The 20122-nt window shown below is 43.2% G+C and overlaps 1 protein-coding gene across 1 annotated transcript; it reads left to right on the top strand.

Annotated features, from left to right (window-relative positions):
* Positions 1–6537: 6537 nt before the first annotated feature.
* PRICKLE1 (prickle planar cell polarity protein 1) lies at positions 6538–14747 on the top strand. The gene is made up of 7 exons (XM_009490581.2): positions 6538–6669; positions 8911–9024; positions 9865–10002; positions 10494–10697; positions 11261–11447; positions 11590–12453; positions 13891–14747. Exons 1-7 carry the CDS (start codon positions 6538–6540, stop codon positions 14745–14747), a joined length of 2496 nt encoding a protein of 831 aa, XP_009488856.1.
* Positions 14748–20122: the final 5375 nt, after the last annotated feature.

Genomic DNA, 20122 nt, shown 5'->3' with positions numbered 1-20122 from the left:
CGTCTGCTCGCTGCGGTCCTCGACTTCGGGTTGATTTTTCCTTGTATTGTTTTTTTTTTTTTTTTATTTATACACAGCCATCTCCAGCAAATGTTTGCCCGTCCTTCGCCGAGTCCTTAATTTCTCCGTGCGCGTCGACGCGCGGGGCGGCGGGGGCCGGGCCGGGTCAGCCCCGGCCCCGGCGGAGGGTGGGGTGGGAAATCTATTTCGGGCGTCAACACGAACAAAAAAAAAAAAAAAAGGCCCTGTCGCTAAAACCCACATTGTCCGTCCTGTCCTGAGCGCAGAAATTTATTGCTTCTGCAAACGCTTGGTCCCCCGGGTAGGCGGGCGGCGGGGCCGGCGACCCTGCCCGCCTCGGGGGTCGGTGGCAGGAGCGGCTGCCCCCTCCCCTGCCCCCTCCCCCGCCCCCTCCCCCGCCCTGGGCAGCACTTCGAAGGGAGATCGCTGGGGGAGGAATTCCTCCCGCCGCCTGACGGAGGAGCGGTGAGGGGCGCGGGGGGATGCCGGGGGTCGGGGGGAGCCCCTCGGCGGGGGGGGGGGGGGCGGGAGGAGCCGCCGGTGCCGGTCCGGGCTGCCTTTGGGGAGGAGCGCTCGGGAGGCTGCCCCCCTGCCTGGCTTGCAGCCCGGGGGGGGGAGGCAGGAGGGTGGGGGGTCCGCGGGGGGCGGCGCAGGTAGCGCTGCCGCAGGCGGGGCGAGGGGGGGAGCGGCGGCAGGGCAGGGCAGGGCAGGGCAGGGGGAGCCCCCCCGCCGCCCCTCTCCTCGGCGGGGCTGCGCCTGGCGCTGGCCGCTCCTCCGGACCTGCCCGGGGAGGGAGCGGCGCTCCGGGCCCAGGTGGGTGAGCGGCGCGCCGGGGAGCCGCGGCCGCAGGGACGGCTCCGTCGCTCCGTCCAGCCCCGGGGGCGGCGGGGAGAGGGGCTGGGCTGGGCTGGGCTGGGCTGGGCTGGGCGTCAAACCGCGAGTGCAGCCAGGGGGGCGCGGGGCCGGCTCTGCAGCGGGCATCGCCGCCTCCCCCGGCTCTGCAGCGGGCATCCCCGGCTCTGCAGCGGGCATCCCCGGCTCCCCCGCCGCTGTTGGGCGCTGCCAAAAGCGAATCTGCGGTGCTTGCACCCGCGCCCCGCCGCGGCTCCTCCGCCCGGGCGGCCGGGTGGGCGCCGGTGCCTTGGAGCGGGCGGTGCGAAGCCGGAGGCGGCCGCGGAGCGGGGGGGGACCCGGGGGCGCCTCTGGCCCCCCGTAACCTCCTTGAAACTTGGGCAGGACGGGGGAAGCTCCCCACCTGCCCTTCAGAGAGCGCTGCCTGCCGAGGGAGGCACGGTCCCGGCTCCTCCGGGATGAGCGCGGATGGCTCAGCGTGCCTGTCAGAATAAACCGGGCTATGCGCGGAATTTTGTTTTTACGACTCCAGTCTTGTGGCTTATTGAACGCTTTCTTGAAGTGTTTTCTCTGGAAACTTGTCTCAAATGAGGGCTGTGAGCCCTAACAAAGAAGGGTGTTGTTCGGGAGCCAACAGGTGATGGGGTGAAACCTGAGTATATGTGTACATTGGAGTAAAGGCTGGCTGCTGTTTAAAATAGAATTAAAAAAAAAAAAAGTCAATGGGAGACTGTAAAGGGCAAGACTTCTTTCTTTCTAAATCTGTACACCCTCTTAAGGAGAGAGGGGGAAGCATCCGTGAGAATACCGCTTCCCCGGCTAGAGGTTTGGTTCTTGCCTAACTGCAGCGTGCGCTTGTATTTCCATCAGCGCTACACGGCGCCAAGCATAATACATCCAAATCAGATGTGTTGGCGTGGGACGATGCTTCGTCACGGTGCTTCCTCCTTTTGTTAATGCAGGTAGGCTGTCTTCGCAGTATGGCTCGTCAAAAGAGAATACCCTGAGAAGGATCCCCTGACTTCCAGTTGCAAAAGTCATCTTTGCGCTAGGATGCTAGAGGAGGAAAGCAGTTAACTCTGCTGTCGGTTCTTGTACGCTGGCTAACGAAAGGGTAAAAAGTTCTTACTTCTAGGGTCCGTCTAAAGGTCTGTTGAATGAACAGGTATAGAAGCTTCATTCCTTCCCCCGCTGCTCTGGATAGTTCATTACTCAAAGCACCCAACAGCTGAAGAAGTCGCTGCGTGCTGGTGCTGATACAAATTCAGCTCATCAACTCCGGATCCAGACTTCCCAAGTACAGAGCTACAGAGCTGTCTGGAAATACGTTACTTGTACTGTAGCTAGGGAATGGCACTTTCTGATCATTCCTGTAACACATACTGGAAATAGTCTTTAAGTTATTAATAGTTATTTTATGGTGGTTTATTGCTGCTGTATTACACCCTCCCTCTTCTAATGTAGTTACCGTGCACCAGGGATTAAATAAGCAGGTGAATGGGCTGGCCATGCTAATCTTAACTCGTTGAGCCTTCATTGTGAATGGATGCATGCGATATGCATCTTGTATCCCCTATAGCCTTGTTAACAAGCCTTCTAACAAAAAAGTTGTTAAACAATTTGCCCTGCAGGACAGAATAAAACAGCAGGGGATGGGCAAGGAGATGTTTGTCTAACTGTGCTCACAAATCATGACCTCTTCTATCTGGTCAGGGGTGAACATAATCAGTGAGCTGGAAATCCTAGCGCAGGAATAACCTTCATACGGGGTTCAGCAATAGCTTTGCTCTAAGTTTGATCTCCTAACATTTTGTGTACCAGTGGGTTTGTAATTAGGAGCGCAGTTTGTCTTCACATCTAAGAACCTTGTCAAGATATGGTCGTTTTAATACATCAGTGGAAAAAATGTATTAATTGCTTTTCTTCTTAAATTTACCCGTTTAGTTCAATTGTATTATTCATAGTTGTCAAGCTGCCAGCGAAATACCTCCTTGTAGGCTATGAAGCTTTTTTTGAGAGGTAATGTTTGAACAGAGCTGAAATCTCAAAATGTTCCCCAGACTTCAAGAAAGCAAAACAAAACATCCTTGCTGTGTTTTGTAGATGTCATGGCAGGAGTAGAAAGACCACCTTTCTACTCATCCCTCGGAAAGCATTTATTTTTTCAGCTGTTGTTTATATTCATTTGAATCCTCCTTAGGATGTAATCATTTTAAACACATCACTTTGAAGGATGAGTGCGGTTGGGGGGCGGGGAGGAAGAACCCTGTAGTTTTAAAATGCAAACCAAATTACACTTGAGCAGAGAGGAAGGAGAACTCCTAAACAAGCAATTGCTAAAATAGTTCTGCAGATAGCCTGCTGTTAAGCTGGGCTGGTTTAGAAACCTCACTCTCAGCACCACCACAGTATTTGTGACATAGCTGTATTGATATATGGTGTAGTGTCAGTCATTTTATAGCTGGTTTAGTATTAGCTCTATGGTAGCATTTTTCTTTTAAAGTGAATGCTGTCCTTGAGTAATCTCGGTTCGTTGAGATTGATGAACCTTGCTTTAAACATTTCCAATCGCCTTATCTGGGGAGGAGCACCCTGACTGCAAAGTTGCATTTTACAGTTGGAGGTGAGGTGCATTTTTCCTTTATTCTCTACCAGCCATACTTTCAACCTGCCCTGTATCACCAGGAAATTGGGCCTGGGGGTCTGTGGTTTTCTCTGAAACAGATGGGTCAGAGGCGGCCCAGGCAGGATCAGTCTCCGTGGAAAAGCAGCGTGGTCTCTCTCATACCAATGCCTTGTCTTCCTTTGGAATTAGGCAACGCTCCTGCACTTACGTACCTTTGCTATACTTGAAATCCCAACATTACCCAGTGCTGCTTTTTGCCATGTAGAAGTAGCTTGTCGCTTTAGTGTTCAAAAATCCTCAGAAAAGTTAACATGTCTGCATACACTCAAATTTTGTTTTGTTTCCTTGTCTTTCAAGAGAAGAAAGTAAGTCAGAGAAGTTAATCTTTGCTCTAACAGAGAGAGGTTTCTGAACAAACAATATGAAGCAATTACTCAATTACCTGTGTGCTTGTGAGCTTTGGGTATCGTGTGAGTGGGCCGGGGTACACCCCGCTTCAGTGCCCGGGGACCGACAGAGCTGAGCTTTTCTCTTTGCTTAAATGACATTTTGGATCCGCTTCCTGCGGTGTGGTTGAGGTCAGGCTGCCTAATGAAATGCTGGCGAAGATGTTTCATCTAGTGACTCCTTTTATTCCTGGGTTATTGGGTAGGAGTCAGTTCTTGAAGAGTCAGTCTGACCAATACAAGTTCCCGTGCTGCATTAAGCATTGGAAATACTAGCTTAGGTGTTAGCGAGTGGCGTGTTATTGTAAACCAGGTATCTACCCCTTTCTGAAGGGAAACTGTAAAACAGTTCATCTGCTGCTGAGATCATCTTGGAAGGACTTGGACTTCTCAGTGATACTCATAGTGATTTTACACGTAAGAATTATTTGGGGAATAGATGATGTGAGACACAAGCTGCCATCCTGAGCATCCCCACCCGTCTGCAACAGTGAGCACTGTTGCCTTTTTTGCTGGCAGTGATTTCTTAACTGCATCTCAGTATTCCTCCATCCCTCCTCCCCCGCCGCCCAGTTTTATACAAACAATAACAAAACCCATGCCTGATGGTTGACTTCACTTCCACTAGTATGTGGAGAGGGGAAAGGGTTTTGTATCACTTGTCTTCTTACCTGTTTCTGAAGGAAATTAATTCAGGGGATCTAGCACGTACCAGGATGTCTGTCTTTATATTTTAAATATATACATATACAGGATTGAGCTTTTAGGACTGAATTTGGTTTTACTTACCTTCCTTGACAGAGGTTGTAATAACGGTGATGCTAAGCTCGGAAGCTGTTTTGCTAACCTTCATTTGTTCAGCTAGAGTAAGATTTCAGAAATTTGCCTGACAGCTGACAAGCTTTGTGGAAATAGCCTGTTCTCAAAGGAGAGGTTGGCAGGTTTGCTTGCCCCATCAAATATTAAATGAATTTTTTATTACAGTGCAGCTATGCAGTGTAGTAGAAGTATGTTGGCATCTTAGCAGTGTACCAAAAACAGTGCATATGTTTTTGAACGAGGAGTTTTTCGAGTAAAGTTAACGAACAAATTAAAATTTTTTGAGTGCTAGCCCAGTGGAAGAGTTAAGTAATCCCATCTCTTTTTATTGGGTGTGGGAATGTATAGGCTTGTTGAAAACGGGGGTAGATAGACTGTGTAATACCGAATATCGTCATTTCTCTGAGTTTGTAGCTTTGGATGCATGTGGCCACTTTTTATGGAGCAGGTTTGGATTTACATAGTGAATCAACAGAGCCTGGCACTAACCTGTGCCTCATGCTTGAAGGAGAAACTCCTGTTGAGTAACTGGCAGAATATTTGGGTATGCGGTCTTAAATCTTTCTTCCCCCTGTGATCTAGCAGCAACTTATTTTCTCTAATACAGTGGTGGTGAGACTGGAAATGTAACTGGGACCCACCAGAAATTTCTTACATTGCTGTCCCCTTTAGACCCACCAGCAAGGTTATATGTCAAGGAGATTAAAATTTTCTACAGCTCAGATCCAGCACTGATGAAATTGTATCTGTGTTTAGATGAATAGGTGAAAGAATTGCCTAAAATGGGGAAGGCACAGCTCATGTGGAACGTTGTACTGTAAAAGCAAGCTTGTTTCTAACCCCAGTGGTCAGGATGTCTGTCGTGGTAGGATACATCCTCTCTGCTTTTGGTAACCTGTATTTCACTGAAATTCCTGGTCCGAATTTCCTAAGAACTTCTGCTAGAATTAATGTAAGATATTTATCTTAATAAGCTTTTTACTGCAGAATGCTACAGATGGTGAGAGCCTTCTTTGCCAGTTGTGACTCAAAATGATCCCACTGATACTAAGCTTTGCAGGCTTCATGAATCAACAGAAGCATCTCCCTGTAGGGTTTTAAATTAACAGAACAATTATGATGTATTTTACAGAGCCTAATCTGGCATAATTGGATTTCAGATATTTAACTGGACCAACGCCCTTCCGCTCCGATACAGCTAAAACAAAGTTCTCGGAGGAATCCAGCAGATGCTCACTGCTCTGTGCCTGCCTTGTGAAAAACAGGATGCTACTTGCACAACCGTCTTTCCCCAACAATTTCTTTAGTTTTTGACTAGCATTTGTCATGTCTTTTGTGTTACTAGATTGGTGGTAGTAATGACTTCAGGAAGAGCTAGCGTCATTCCTTTTCTTGGTAACTGCTCAATGAGTCTTTTCTAGATATAGCTACATATAACCTGTGATTTGAAACAAGCAGAAGTATAAAAGATGACAAGTGATAATACTGAAATACATGTTGGTTCCCAAATGTGGTAGTTAGTGTGTGTCTAGTTTTCTTGAGTAGTTTTATTTTTCCAAGTCTTTTAGGCACTTTTGAATTGCTTGTAGCAAGTTGTAATGATGCTTCAATCATTTATTGTTCTGGGCAACACAAAGAATACTAAACAGTTGTAAGATCATTTACACTGATAATTAGTCATTGCATGTTCAAATTTATTAAAGCTCTGTTAATCTTTTCCTCCAGATCGATTGCTTGATGAGCTGCAGCTGAAATATTTAACGCTTCACACTTATGCCATCGGAGATGGAGCCCAAAGCTAACAATCTCGTTTTCGGGTGTCAGCGAAGCTCAACATCTGATGATGACTCTGGCTGCGCCTTGGAAGAATATGCCTGGGTCCCCCCAGGTCTCAGACCAGAGCAGGTACCAATTCTGCTTCTGCCTTTTTAAAATAAGCCTCATAAGGACTGTCTAAGAGAGTGATAACCTGCCTCTACAAGTCTCATTAATTTCTTATCATATATGAAACTTAAATTCGTCTAGGACTCTTCAATTCTTGTTTTGTTTCCTATTCTAATGAGGCTGTGTTTAGGAAGCTTAAAAATCCTCACCACTGAGGAGTTTTCTGTTCCAAAAAAAAGTTCCCAGTCAAGATTTTTCAATAAATATGTGCTGCAGAGGTATGTATTGTCGAGTCTAAAAGCAGCATAGAAATTTGCTTTCTCTTCAAAATAAGTTATTAGGTTAAATTAAAGCCCACGGCATACCTCCTGGCATTGTGCTACTTGGTCAGTACTTCACTGCACTTGTGCAACTCTTTAAATAATTAGGCATTTGACATCTAAAACATGTATGTTACTATAGCACACATAAACAAAAGTGTTCTGTCACTGTGACAGGTAGTAATGTATTTTACGCTTGTTTAAGTAGTTTTGTGCCTGCCATTTGTTCATGCCAGGATTTCTCTTGTATGGTCTCAGGAGCTGACACTCATGGGCTGGTTGAGCTGTTTCTTTCCTCTTTCTTCTTTATCTTTTATAACATCACGGTAATGGAAATGCCAGTGAAATTATTGATGAGGAAGTTGAGATCAAAATGAACCTCTCGTAGTATTTATTTACTTGACGATATTGCAACTGTACTGAAACTGTGTGCTCAGTAATACCCAGTGTTAAATGGGTCGAGTGGCTTTGCAATGTTTGTTAACGGAGGCAGAGCAACTCTCCCTCAGCTGGCAAGCTAATACAGTCCATAGTTATAAAGATGCAGAAGATGTTTCCTTTTTGCTATAAAGAGATTTTCTTGATCATGAGAAAAGTAAAAAGTCAGCAGGAATAGCAAGTAATAAGCTATTTTTAGGGAAACTCTTTTTATCACTTACTTAAGCATATAGAAGAATCCTGATGAATCAGACCTTAAGGTAAACAGCAAGCTAACATTCTGCCAGAACAATTAAATGTCATAAAATATCCTCATAATCCAGCTAGCTCAAACTCACTAAAGATTTTTTTTTTTCCTAAGAATTACTTATTTTGAGAACAGTGCAATAAACTTGAGAAAAGGGCATAAATTATCTTTAAAGCTTCACTTTGCACTGCATGTTGTTATCTTTTCCTACAGCTTTGTGAAATACAGTCAGTAGTAAGTAGGCTTACAGTAGACTTCTGATGTTTAAATTTTGGTTAAATGAAGACCAAATCATGTTTCGTACAACCTTTCCCTTGCTTCCTGAGTCAAGTGACTGATTACTGCTTCTTTTTCATCTGTCTTGCACAGTAATAAGCTGTTGACCTCAGCATTATTTAAATCTGGATGGCAAGTAATATTTTTTCCAATAGTCTGCTCTTATTTACAGCCCCAGGCCTCGTGACAAGCTGGAAACTGCATAGGAAAAACAATAAATCTGTAGCTGTTCCACAAAAATATTTTTTGCCATTGGACTTTGTCATAGTGTTCATTACAGCTTTCCTGTCATAATTTTCTTCGGGGGCGGGGGGAAGTGAAGATTGGTAGGTGTGTACACCTAATATTGATTTCTTTATCAAAAACACGCAGCCCGTGAAAATTTCATAGTTAATTTGCATCCGATTGAAATGTGGCTGGATCCAGCCTCCTCCCAAGGGAAGGATGTTTCCACCTTCTTACCAAAGCCCACATGGAAGCAATGAAAGCTGATGCTTTGGGTGAACCTGATCAGCAAGAGACTACAAAACAGCTTTTGTCTCAACAATGTGTAAAATGCAGAGAGCAAATTAAATTTGTTTATATAGTGGCTGTTTTCTGGAAAGCTTCATGCCTTGTGTGGTAAATTGCAGAGGGAAACTTGGAATTTCTACGGGGCTGTTGACCAGCCCTGAAGGGGGGTGGGAATAATGAGAACATTAAATGTGCATAATTTATGATACCCCCCTAATTGTCACTGCAAATTGCATTCCAGAAAAGCAATTCAGCAGCTGGGTGCTAGTTTTATCAGAGACAATTCAGGTTTGCTGAGCTGGTTCATCTGGGTCTCGTATTTTCAGCACAAACCCTGTCACAGGTCTAATGTAGCGTAACCTTCTTCCCTCGTAAATGAGACCCGGGATAAAACAGTAGCTGAAGGACGCTGGTGGTGCTTGGGTGATGTGCGTCCCTCAGTCTGAACTCTGCGTTCCTCCTGCTCAGGTCCAGCTGTATTTCGCCTGCTTGCCAGAGGAGAAGGTCCCTTACGTTAACAGCCCCGGAGAGAAACACCGAATTAAACAACTTCTCTATCAGCTGCCACCCCACGATAATGAGGTAAATAGAGAATTTGGGATGCACCGTCAGGGCTTAGGTCTCCCTGGCGGCTTTTACGTGGGGAATTACCTGCCTGTGTATTTATTACAAGCCTAAAGCCTGGCCTGCAGTGGCATCTGACCTATAGAGCAGCACGGTGCGTACACTGAGTCCATTGTTCGGCTGTCCGGCTGGCTTGTGTGCAGATAAGAGCTGTCTGGAAGGACACTGCCTTTGCTTGTTAGGGAGGCTGGTGTCACTGCAATAAACTCAACACAAGTTGGTTTTATAGTGTTTGCAGCCACCCACCAATTACCAGGAACCTACAAATTCCTGGAATTGCATTGTAGCACAGAAAAAGGATGCTTTGTGATAGTAAAAGGTTTGCATCTCAGATATGCAGTGTAATTTGGAGTAGAAGTGGAAATAACAAACAAGCTCTTTGTAAGGAAAGGGGGCGGGGGTGTCAATACTTAAGATCTTGTGTATACTGCAACACTTAGTTGTGGGCACTTAACCATAAATCTAAAGGACAATGTTATGGCTGATTTAGGTTCATTCCATTATTTTAGGATAGCAGCAGGTTTTGGTTTGGCTGCTTAAAATTTTATTTCTTGCCTAGACAACTTCTTAGTTTAGTATGGTAGGTTTTTTCCCTGTAATGCAAAATCTCTCTCCGTACTACTTTTGTATTATGCCATATTAGCTAAATATTAAGACGGTAGAGAAGACAAGTTGGAAGAGTTTAATGATGATTGCCAGCACGCCTGGTGAATTTCTTGCATATATGCACTTACTTACTAACCTGTTACTTTAAAAGCCCAGTACCCAAAATAAGTTCTCCTGTGTTTTCACTGGAAGGTGAGATACTGCCAGTCTTTAAGTGAAGAAGAAAAGAAGGAACTGCAGATGTTCAGTTCTCAGCGCAAAAAGGAGGCACTCGGCCGAGGCACTATTAAACTACTCTCAAGAGCAGTAATGCATGCGGTTTGTGAACAGGTAATATTACTGGTGCCGCAAGCCAACTAGCGGGCTGAATAATGTAAAACTATAGTATCTCAGTATTACGTGTAAGCTTGTCTGTCCATGTCAGAACGCAAGGAAGAAAAAAAGAGTATTTTTGAAACTGCATGTAACTAGAAAGAAGGTAGTGCTTGCTTAAGCAAAACACAACCTTTGATACTGGGAATGAACTGAATCTTTGATATACTTCCTACTCAAAAAAACCTTGTTGCTGACTCATACTAAAGTAACGACAAATGAAAAACGGGCATATACTTAAAAATGTTATTACATATAAAATAGACTTCTATGCACAAAAGGTTTGTTGATGCATAGAGTTTCTGTAGACCAAAATTAAGAAAATTTTTTTCCCTCTTTTCATAAATTTGGAATGAAACCTGCATGTTGGGTTTGGTGTTCTAACTTAGAATGCTAGAAGCCAGTAGTTTGGGATGGGAAGTGTGTTCACTTTCTGGTTTTGTTCCTAGTGTGGTACAAAAGTAAATGGTGGTGAAGTTGCAGTTTTTGCCTCGAGAGCTGGGCCTGGTGTGTGCTGGCATCCCTCCTGTTTTGTGTGCTTCACGTGTAACGAGCTGCTCGTTGACCTTATCTACTTCTACCAAGATGGAAAAATTCACTGTGGCAGACACCACGCTGAACTTCTCAAACCTCGATGTTCAGCCTGCGATGAGGTAAGTAATTCACATTTTACAGCCAATCTATGCTCCTGTTGTTCAGTTAACAAACTGCATCATTTGGGCAATTAATAACTTCAGATGCATTCATTTAAGAAGTGAGGACTCTGCTGCATAGATGTGTTTGAAGGCTGAGGGGCATTTCATTTCTTGTCAAATTGGCAATGTAACAAGCAATATGATGGTATTTAGAAAGCACATACCTGCTTGTATTTAGTATTGAATCTTGTAGATTGAATTAGAAAAAAGATCTGTACAAATATTCCAAAATATCATCGTGATAGCAGCTTCTTTAATGGTTGAGTTCTTATGTTTTCTTTTTTTTTTTAAACTTTAAAAAGTAGAGGTTTTCTTTCTTTTTCTTTTTTTTTTTGTTATAGAAAAGGTCAGAATGCCGCAGTTGCTATGGGAGACTTTGTTTCTACCTTTGTATTCAAAAGGCAGCTAAAGAAAAATAAATTTAGCATGTGAACTGCATAGTTAGGATATTTTGCATGCTCTAACTCCCAAGGTGAGGTTTTGGCCACTTAACTAAAAGTTTACTTTCTGTCTCTGAAAAGATCATTTTTGCTGATGAGTGTACAGAAGCTGAAGGTCGCCACTGGCACATGAAGCACTTCTGCTGCCTCGAGTGTGAAACAATCCTGGGTGGACAGAGATACATCATGAAGGATGGGCGACCATTCTGCTGTAACTGTTTTGAATCTCTCTATGCGGAATACTGTGAGACCTGTGGGGAACACATTGGTAAGTATGGCCTTTTTAAGCATTAAATTTATAAATTAAGGGAAAGCCAATTTATGAAATTATTTCATATTCCAGAAATGTGGATTGTGCAAGTAATTTTTTTTCAGAGAAATCCAAAGCATTGCTTTTTCTCCCTTTCCAGGTGTTGACCATGCTCAGATGACCTATGATGGACAGCACTGGCATGCCACAGAGACTTGCTTTTCTTGTGCTCAGTGCAAGACCTCTTTGCTTGGCTGCCCTTTCCTTCCAAAGCAAGGGCAGATTTACTGCTCAAAAACCTGCAGCTTGGGAGAGGATGTTCATGCCTCCGACTCTTCTGATTCTGCGTTTCAGTCTGCTCGATCCAGAGATTCCAGGAGGAGCGTCCGCATGGGAAAAAGCAGCCGGTCAGCTGACCAGTGCCGCCAGTCTCTCCTCCTGTCACCGGCCCTCAATTACAAATTTCCTGGCCTTTCAGGCAATGCCGATGATACTCTTTCTCGTAAGCTAGATGATTTAAGCCTTTCAAGGGAAGAGGCAAGCTTTGTTAATGAAGACTTCTGGAAAGGAAGAGTAGAGCAAGAAATGCCTGAAGACCCTGAAGAATGGGCTGAACATGAAGACTACATGACTCAACTTCTTCTGAAGTTTGGTGATAAAAGCCTCTTCCAGCAGCCTGCTGAAGTAGACATTAGATCAAGCGAACACTGGATTTCTGATAGCATGGTCAAGAGCAAGTTGGACTTGAAAAAGAATAATCCAAGCCTAGCAAGTAAGAAGTATCAATCAGACATGTACTGGGCCCAGTCACAAGATGGCTTGGGTGACTCTGCCTATGGCAGCCACCCAGGCCCTGCCAGCAGCAGGAAAATCCAGGAGCTAGACATGGAACATGGGGCGTCGGGATACAAACATGACCAAACACCATGGTACGGAGGTTCACTTGAATGTTTGTCTGACCTGAAACAGCAAGAACAAAGTGTTCGAGACTCAATGGATTCTTTGGCTTTATCTAACATAACAGGTAATAAAGGTAGCTTTATCTAACATAACAGGAGGAAAAAATGAATGGTTTTGATGGAGAGGTCAACCAAAGCATGCATGTTGGAGTATTTTGAACTAAGACTTTTCATATCTGTGATTTCTAAAAAGCTTTAGTAGCAAGAGATAACATGTAAAGCAGGCAATAGCATTTATCAAGCGCATGTTCTTCCACAAGATACATTTTTGCTACTTAAACTCTATTTAAATTATTCTCCTTTCCTTTTGAATTCTCTTTCCTCTGCTTATAACAAAAAAAATCCGTAATGTCAAATAGAGTAAGAATGGTCTTATCTGTGCATTTGTTATATACAAACCATCGCTTTAAGTAAATGAAGATTTTTTTTTTCCCATACCTTAAATACAAGAAGTTACATTATATACTAGGATAATATTAAAGATAATCTGCAAAACACTTTAGATAATTTCCTGATTTACTTGTAAAAATGTGTAGAAAATCTGAGAGGATGGTAACCTTCTTAGCCTTAGGAAGTGAGGTTTATGAGATTATCTTTCTCCATTGACTAAAGAGAAACTGATAATCCACTTCTGTGAACCTCCTTGTCAAACATGATTGAAATTAGCCAAACGGATAAAAGTCAGATATGCAAGTGTCTCTGTGTGTGTTAACCTTCCTTTCTTATTTCCCTGAAAAAAACCCAAACCTGAGAGTTAGGTATGAGAGACCCATTTTAAAAGTTGTCCTATCCTCTTCTCCATTCCTTTCCTTCTGTAATCTGAATTATTGTAGCTACTTGTGTAGCTCAGGACTGAACCCATGCTGCATTGTCCAAGCAGTAGTGAAGGAACTGATGAAGGGAGCTTGGTTCAGGGGGCATGGGAGGGGGAGGAACTAGAGGTATTGCACCTGGGAACGTCACAGGGCGGATGATGCTGCTGGTGTGGGAATGAAGGGCCATTGGACACAAACCTGGAGTAAACCAGGCCAGCTGACTGCTGATGATTTTTGGAGGGTAAGGATCCTTCTTTGCAAGGCAGTAAGCCTAGCTTTCCTGTAGCAACAGCTGGAATATTCAATTTAGTGATACCAGAAACATGAAATATTTCAGCCTTAAAAATGGCAAGCACGGACTGTAGAATAATTTTAAGTCATTCTTTTTTTTCTTAGAGGCTTAGCTGTATGCATGTTAGAGCTGTTTAAATTTTTTAAACTCATTAAACTTCCACTCTTGATGTCCTAATGTTAGCTAATTCTTTGGTAATCAGAGCTAATGCTTAAATGTTCTAAGTCAAACCAAAGCATATTCTTCTATGAAACTAGTCCTTTTGGTAATAGTTCCAAAAAAACACTAATAAGGTCTGCTTTATTGAAAATAAATGTTTAATATTTTGTTATACTACTTATCTCTTTTATAGTCCTCTCATTTTCTTTCTCCTCCTTTCTCCACTCCCACTACAGGGGCTTCAATGGATGGAGAAGGCAAGCCACGGCCATCTCTCTATTCTTTGCAAACTTTCCAAGAACTGGAGGTAGAGGACTGTGAGAAAATGAGCAACATGGGAACTCTGAATTCTTCAATGCTCCACCGGAGCACAGAGTCCTTGAAGAGTCTGAGCTCAGAGTTGTGTCAGGAAAAGGTCTTACCAGAGGAAAAGCCAGTGCATATGCCTGTACTGAGAAGATCTAAATCCCAGTCTAGACCACAGCAAGTGAAGTTTTCAGATGATGTTATTGATAATGGAAGTTACGAGAATGTTGAAATACGTCAGCCTCCAATGAGTGAAAGGACTCGTAGGCGTGTTTACCATTTTGAAGAGCGTGGAAATAGGCCTTCTCATCATCGTAGAAGAAGTAGGAAGTCTCGTTCAGATAATGCACTTAACTTGGCCACAGAAAGAAGATGCTCTCCAAGAGAGAGATTTCGTTATTACTCCCCTCAGGATCATGAAAAATTTATTCAAAATAGAAGCTCACGTGAGATTCGGGCATATATTCAAAATGCGGAGCTGTATGGACAATATGCCCATACTAGGTCTGATTATGCACTGCGGAATCAGGTGGTTGATAAATTTTTTGGATTGTATGGTGAGGAAGATGACTCCTGGTGTTCAACTTCATCCTCATCATCCGATTCTGAAGAGGAAGGATATTTTCTAGGACAGCCAATTCCACAGCCGCGATCACTGAGATATCCATACTATACAGATGACCTTTCTGGTCCAACTACTGCATTATCTAGTTCTCAGTTTGGACAAAGGACAACCAAATCAAAGAAGAAGAGGGGACACAAAGGAAAAAACTGCATCATTTCTTAATTTGTTTCTAACAGTTGGGAAGACCAGTCAACTCTGTAGCTACAGTTTGAACCACATCTTTTTATATTAATAATTGTACTTAGGCAAGTTGCTAAGGTTCTTAATGCTTTGCCAGTGTAAATGATAGCCCTGCCAGTTTACATTGTACAAGTAACATTCAGAAATGTCACCATGCCAAACGATGATCTGCTCAGATATTGCTAGGTTTACATATTATGTTTCAGCTGTCAAAATAGTTATTGCAGTTCTTGATACAGACGTTTTGTAGACATTTTATTTTATGCTCGCTATTCACCTATGTTGAATTATCTGAGGGAGGGGATTCAACAAAGATCAATAAATAAAATTGGCAGTCCTGTGCTATAGCTATACCCACACAGGGTGATCTTTGACTTTTTCCTCTTACCACCAAGAAGGCTCTATACTGTGCCCTTTCTTCACTGATAAAGCTCACTCTTCCTCCTTCACGTTTCCTTACAAAAACTGGAATTTTTTTTTTTGTTGTTGTTTGGGAAAATGCTCCTTTTCCAAAGAGTCCACTATTAAGGAGGCAAAAATCAGAATGTGGGAGCTAAAAGGCTTGAGGCCTTGATGTATCCTAAAGCAGCAGTAAATGGTTTATAGGTTTAACTTCCACATTTTTCCCTCCACAATTTTGTAAGAATTCCATCCCTCTGTAAGGGTTTTCTGTGTGCCTGTTTGAAGGAAGATATTAATTCAGCTGCTGGAAATGGACTTAGCTGCCAATGAGTGGTGATGCTTTTTTATGCCGCGCCCCCCACCTCCCAGCAGTGAAAGAGAGAGGTGCAACTGCTGGTCTCCTTTGCTCAGGCATGTAACCCCATTTAAGTCAATGAATCTACTTAAGTAACAAATACTTTCATAAGGGCTTAAAGAATTAGGCTCCAGAATTGTGTCTTTTCAAATGCATTATCCAGGTTTTAAAATGTATTAGCTGCAATTCTAAATCAAAAAACCATTGATATTTATAATGTAGTATTTCATAGGCTTAAATGTATTCATAATTTAACAGTGCAAATACTAATGTACATATTGTACAGTTAAAATTTTAAAAGCTGAATATTTTTATATCCCTGAATTTGAAGAAGTTTGTTACAGTATCAAACTAGATTTGTTAGGGGTTTAACAGCAGCATTACGGATGAAATATTGCTTGTATTTTAGTCAGGGGTTTTAAGTTGAAAAAATTTGAAAAATGTTTAGTGCAAAACAGCTTGATTTTGTCTACTAGGTATTAAAAGCTCTGTATGCATGGTGGGGCTATGTAAATACTCTCTACTATGGCCCTCTTAATCTTGCAAGTGTTATTTATGGGTCAAGCAAAATGTAAACTATATAAATGTAAAAACCACACAAGCCTGGAATATATCAGTACAACAAATATGCAACTCCTGTGGATGTGGATTTTTTTTTATTATTATTATTGTTCCCCTCCTTTCCCAAAAATAGTTTCTGAAGTTCACCTACACGAAGGAAGAGAGATGCTGGGTGGTTCTAGAAGGCGAGCTGGCAAAAAACTATAAAGTAGTAGGTCATCTCAAAAGTTGCCTTGAACTCCTATGTGGAGCGGAAGCTATTTTAAGTTATAATAAACTTCTACTGGTTTAAATAAAGGGCAGAATTTTGATAGTTGAATTAACAGTGACATCTACCACCAATTAAGATAGTAAACGCTAAAGCCATTGGCTTTCTGACCACCTGAAAAAAGGTAATTAATGAGGTAGCAGATGCTTCTTATCAAAAAAACCTGGCAAATTGAACTAAGCTTGCCATTCTTGAGGATTTAGAAGTTTGGAAATAGAAGTAGCTAGAAGTAAGGGAGGGAATGGACACATGAGTATTGGCTTACACAGAAGAAAATGAAGCTATTGCTAAAGCGAAATCAAACTAGCAGTTACTTGCTTGTATTTTTCAGGGTAAAATAAGCAAAAGATCCTTTACTCCCAGAGGTGGTATTCACCATGTAAGTCACTTTTCTAGTACAAACAAGTCTTGCGTACATGAACGCTGATCAAAGTCATACCATGCTACATCGCACGGGCCAACGGGCGGCTCGTGGGACGCTTCCAGCTGGCGCGCTGCTCTGGTGGCTTGGGCCGCGTTTGCATTCCTAGCAGCCAAATGCCTGCTGTGCTGAAGTATATTGCAACAACCAGACTGCCAGGACTTAGCAGCACTTGAGGAGAGATGCTGACTTCGATACTTTCCCCAGGACGCTCGAACAACGCTGGGGACCTTCCGCTCTTACCTGAATTTCCAAATACGGGGGACCAAGATCCTCAGAAACAAAATGCTGTGCTGCTACTGCTGTGGCCTTTTTGGAGCAAGCAACTCTCACGGAGGAATGTCTCCACCAGTAGTTCTTCTGATCTTACACCATCTTCTGAGATAGACCACATGTACTCTCCCAAAGTGCAACGTCCCATGGAGTATTACAGGATAAAAGTTCTCCGTAGATTGTTAGTTGCTGCTTAATTCTTTCTTCTTTAAAAAAAAAAGAACGACTATTGAGCACAGATCTCTAAAGCGTGTCATTTACCCTCAGTTAACTTCCACATCGCCTCCCTCTGAACTTCAAAATAAGTGAGTTGAAAGCTGTATCTCTTCCCCATGCCTTTATACAGAACCCAAGGATAACTTGGGGCTGAAGGTGTCATTGCTGGGGCGCTCTGAACTCTGCTCCTCCGAGGGCTCTGGGTGCTTCAAAACGCGCGACGTAAATAACGACACTCCCCCCTTCCCACCACCACTGTGAATATTGTTATTTTTCAGCTGGAAGCTTTGGCAGTGGAGAGAGGCCTTGCCTTCTCCTCAGTTTTATTCAGGGGAAGAAAAAAAAAAACCCCAATTGAGAGGCACGTTTGTCCGTGCAATGGGGTAATAAACCTCCTGCAGGTAGCGCGGGAGCTGAGCTGGTCCCTCAGGACCGGACTCGGCCCGGGAAGGCACGGCTGCACCGGGTGCTGCCGAGCGCAGCGGCGCTCCAGCGGTGAAGCAGCTTGCGGAGAGCTGGTTTACATCCCGCTGCTCTGAGACACAGGCGTCTCCCTTACCTATGCTGGGCTGCAGGGCCACAAGTAATTAAGCGCATTAGAAAACATTTAGAAAGCTTTGTTTTGCTGAGGAATGGACTGGTAAGAGACATTCATGTTAGGGGGAAAAATAAGAGGTACTTGTAACCATGCTTAATGAAAGAGTGGCTAACTTGTATTTTTATCCACTTTAAAAAAAACCAAAAAAACCAACACACTAAGTTTAAAGATGGCTGTAAAACTTCAGGTTTTTTTCAGCTTGACATAAAAAATTTCTACTTCATTATTTTTGATCACTTCCCATGAGAAATGTTTCTCATTGCTTCTTCCACCTTGAATATAAAGAGAATGGTATGGGATATAGTGTGTGCTACCAGCACAAGACTTGATCACCAAAGCTGTAAAGTCACCAAAGCTGCCCGCCCACCACCCAAAAAAAAAAAAAAAAAAAAAAAAGTGGAGCTTATACCCTGGTAGGCACCTAAGCACCACACAGCGGCTTGCCCACTCAGTGGGATGGGGGAGAGAATCAGAAGGGTAATGGTGAGAAAACAACCCATGGGGTGAGATAAAGACAGTTTAGTAAGTTTGAAAAAAAAAAAAAAACCAACACCCAACTCAAAACAAACAAAAGGGATGTCCCTTGGGTCAGCTGTGTCCCCTCCCAACTTCTTGTGCGGATGGGGCAGTGTGAGGAGCAGAAAAGGCCTTGACTCCTGTTCAGCAGTACCTGAAATATCCCTGTGTTATCAACACTGTTTCATCACAAATCCAAACTATAGCACCATACTACAAAGAAAATCAACTATCCCAGCCAAACCCAGTACAACCTTCATGATGGTGAGAAATATTAGGGCAATACATCATCCTCATTGTCATCAAAAGAGGAAACCTTGCAAGGAACTGGTCCTCTGATACGTAGCATTAGCTCCTTTCATAACGAGAGTGGTTTTATTGCTGATTTTCACCCCAACTGTTTACGTTGTCACTCAAAGCTGCCCACTCACCCAGTGAAGTTACAGATCCATTCAGAACCGCTCCAGCCTTGGCACATAGCACTGAAGTTCTACGTTCCTTTCCTTCCTTTTCCTCTTCCCTTTTTATTCTTTTAAGGGTATCTGCACATTAATGAGCGCTAGGAGTAAGGGGCTTTTTTTTTTTTTTTTTTCAGGACCTCTAAAGATGATGAAGAAAATAAATTCCTCCAGCACAACTTCTGGTTCCTTCCACCAATGCTCTTTCTACCCCTTTCCAGGAGCCACATCAAGGCTGTCCACAAGACCAATGACAACTTTTTATATTGACACAAAATAAATTCGAGGTGTATGTGTGTTTCTACAGGAAGCAAGACTAAAAGCCATGTTTCGTGCTGAAGTGATTGGCATATTTTACTTACTTCAACAGAAAGTATACATCACAATGGTTAAATGTGAACATTCAACATAATGACAAGTATGAAATGGAAAACCAGTTACCTACCACTCATGAATGTGAACTAAAGCTTTCACAGAAATAGCACTTAGAAAAAAAAAAATTCAAGAGGCTCCTTAGTTCATGAGTAAAATTTAATCAATTTAAAAAAAAAAAAAAAAAAAAGTCAGATTAAGCTAAGAAGAACCTAACAAACTCTTGGAAGATTTTACTGACTTAATAGCTAATCTAAAAAAAAACCCAAAAATACTGGCTGACAAGTCGGGCTCAGAGAGTTACAGTAAATGGGATTACATCAGGCTGGCAGCCAGTCACCAGTGGGGTTCCCCAGGGCTCAATTTTAGGGCCAATGCTCTTCAATGTTTTTATAAATTACATGGACACAGGAGTCGAATGTACATTAAGGAAGTTTGCCAACGATACTAAACTAGGAGGAGCTGTGGACTCCCTCGAGAGTAGAGAGGCCTTGCAGACAGATCTGGACAGACTAGAGAGCTGGGCAATCACCAACCGTACGAAATTTAACAAGAGCAAGTGCCAGATTCTCCACCGGGGATGGGGTAATCCTGGTTATACGTACAAATTGGGGTACGAGAGGCTGGAGAGCAGCCCCACGGAAAGAGATCTGGGGATTTGGGTTGATGGCGAGTTGACCATGAGTCAACAGTGTGCCCTGGCAGCCAAAAGGGCCAACCGTGTCCTGGGGTGCATCAAGCACAGAACAGCTGGCCGATCGGGGAAGTGATTGTCCCACTCTGTGCTGCACTGGTGCGGCCCCACCTCGAGTACTGTGTGTGGTTTTGGGCACCTCAATATAAGAAGGACATCAAACTATCAGAGTGTGTCCAAAGGATGGTGACCAAGGTGGTGAAAGGCCTCGAGAGCAAGACTT

Source organism: Pelecanus crispus, chromosome 1, assembly GCF_030463565.1.
Source record: "Pelecanus crispus isolate bPelCri1 chromosome 1, bPelCri1.pri, whole genome shotgun sequence".
NCBI lineage: Eukaryota > Metazoa > Chordata > Aves > Pelecaniformes > Pelecanidae > Pelecanus > Pelecanus crispus.
The sequence above is the reverse complement of the archived record's forward strand: the minus strand, read 5'-3'. Positions and strand labels throughout refer to the sequence as shown.

Coding starts and splice junctions, on each gene's coding strand:
- PRICKLE1 (XM_009490581.2), top strand. CDS start 6,538: ATGCCATCGGAGATGGAGCCCAAAGCTAACAATCTCGTTTTCGGGTGT. Junction 10,698..11,260: donor GATGTTCAGCCTGCGATGAG/GTAAGTAATTCA, acceptor GTCTCTGAAAAG/ATCATTTTTGCTGATGAGTG. Junction 12,454..13,890: donor GGCTTTATCTAACATAACAG/GTAATAAAGGTA, acceptor CTCCCACTACAG/GGGCTTCAATGGATGGAGAA.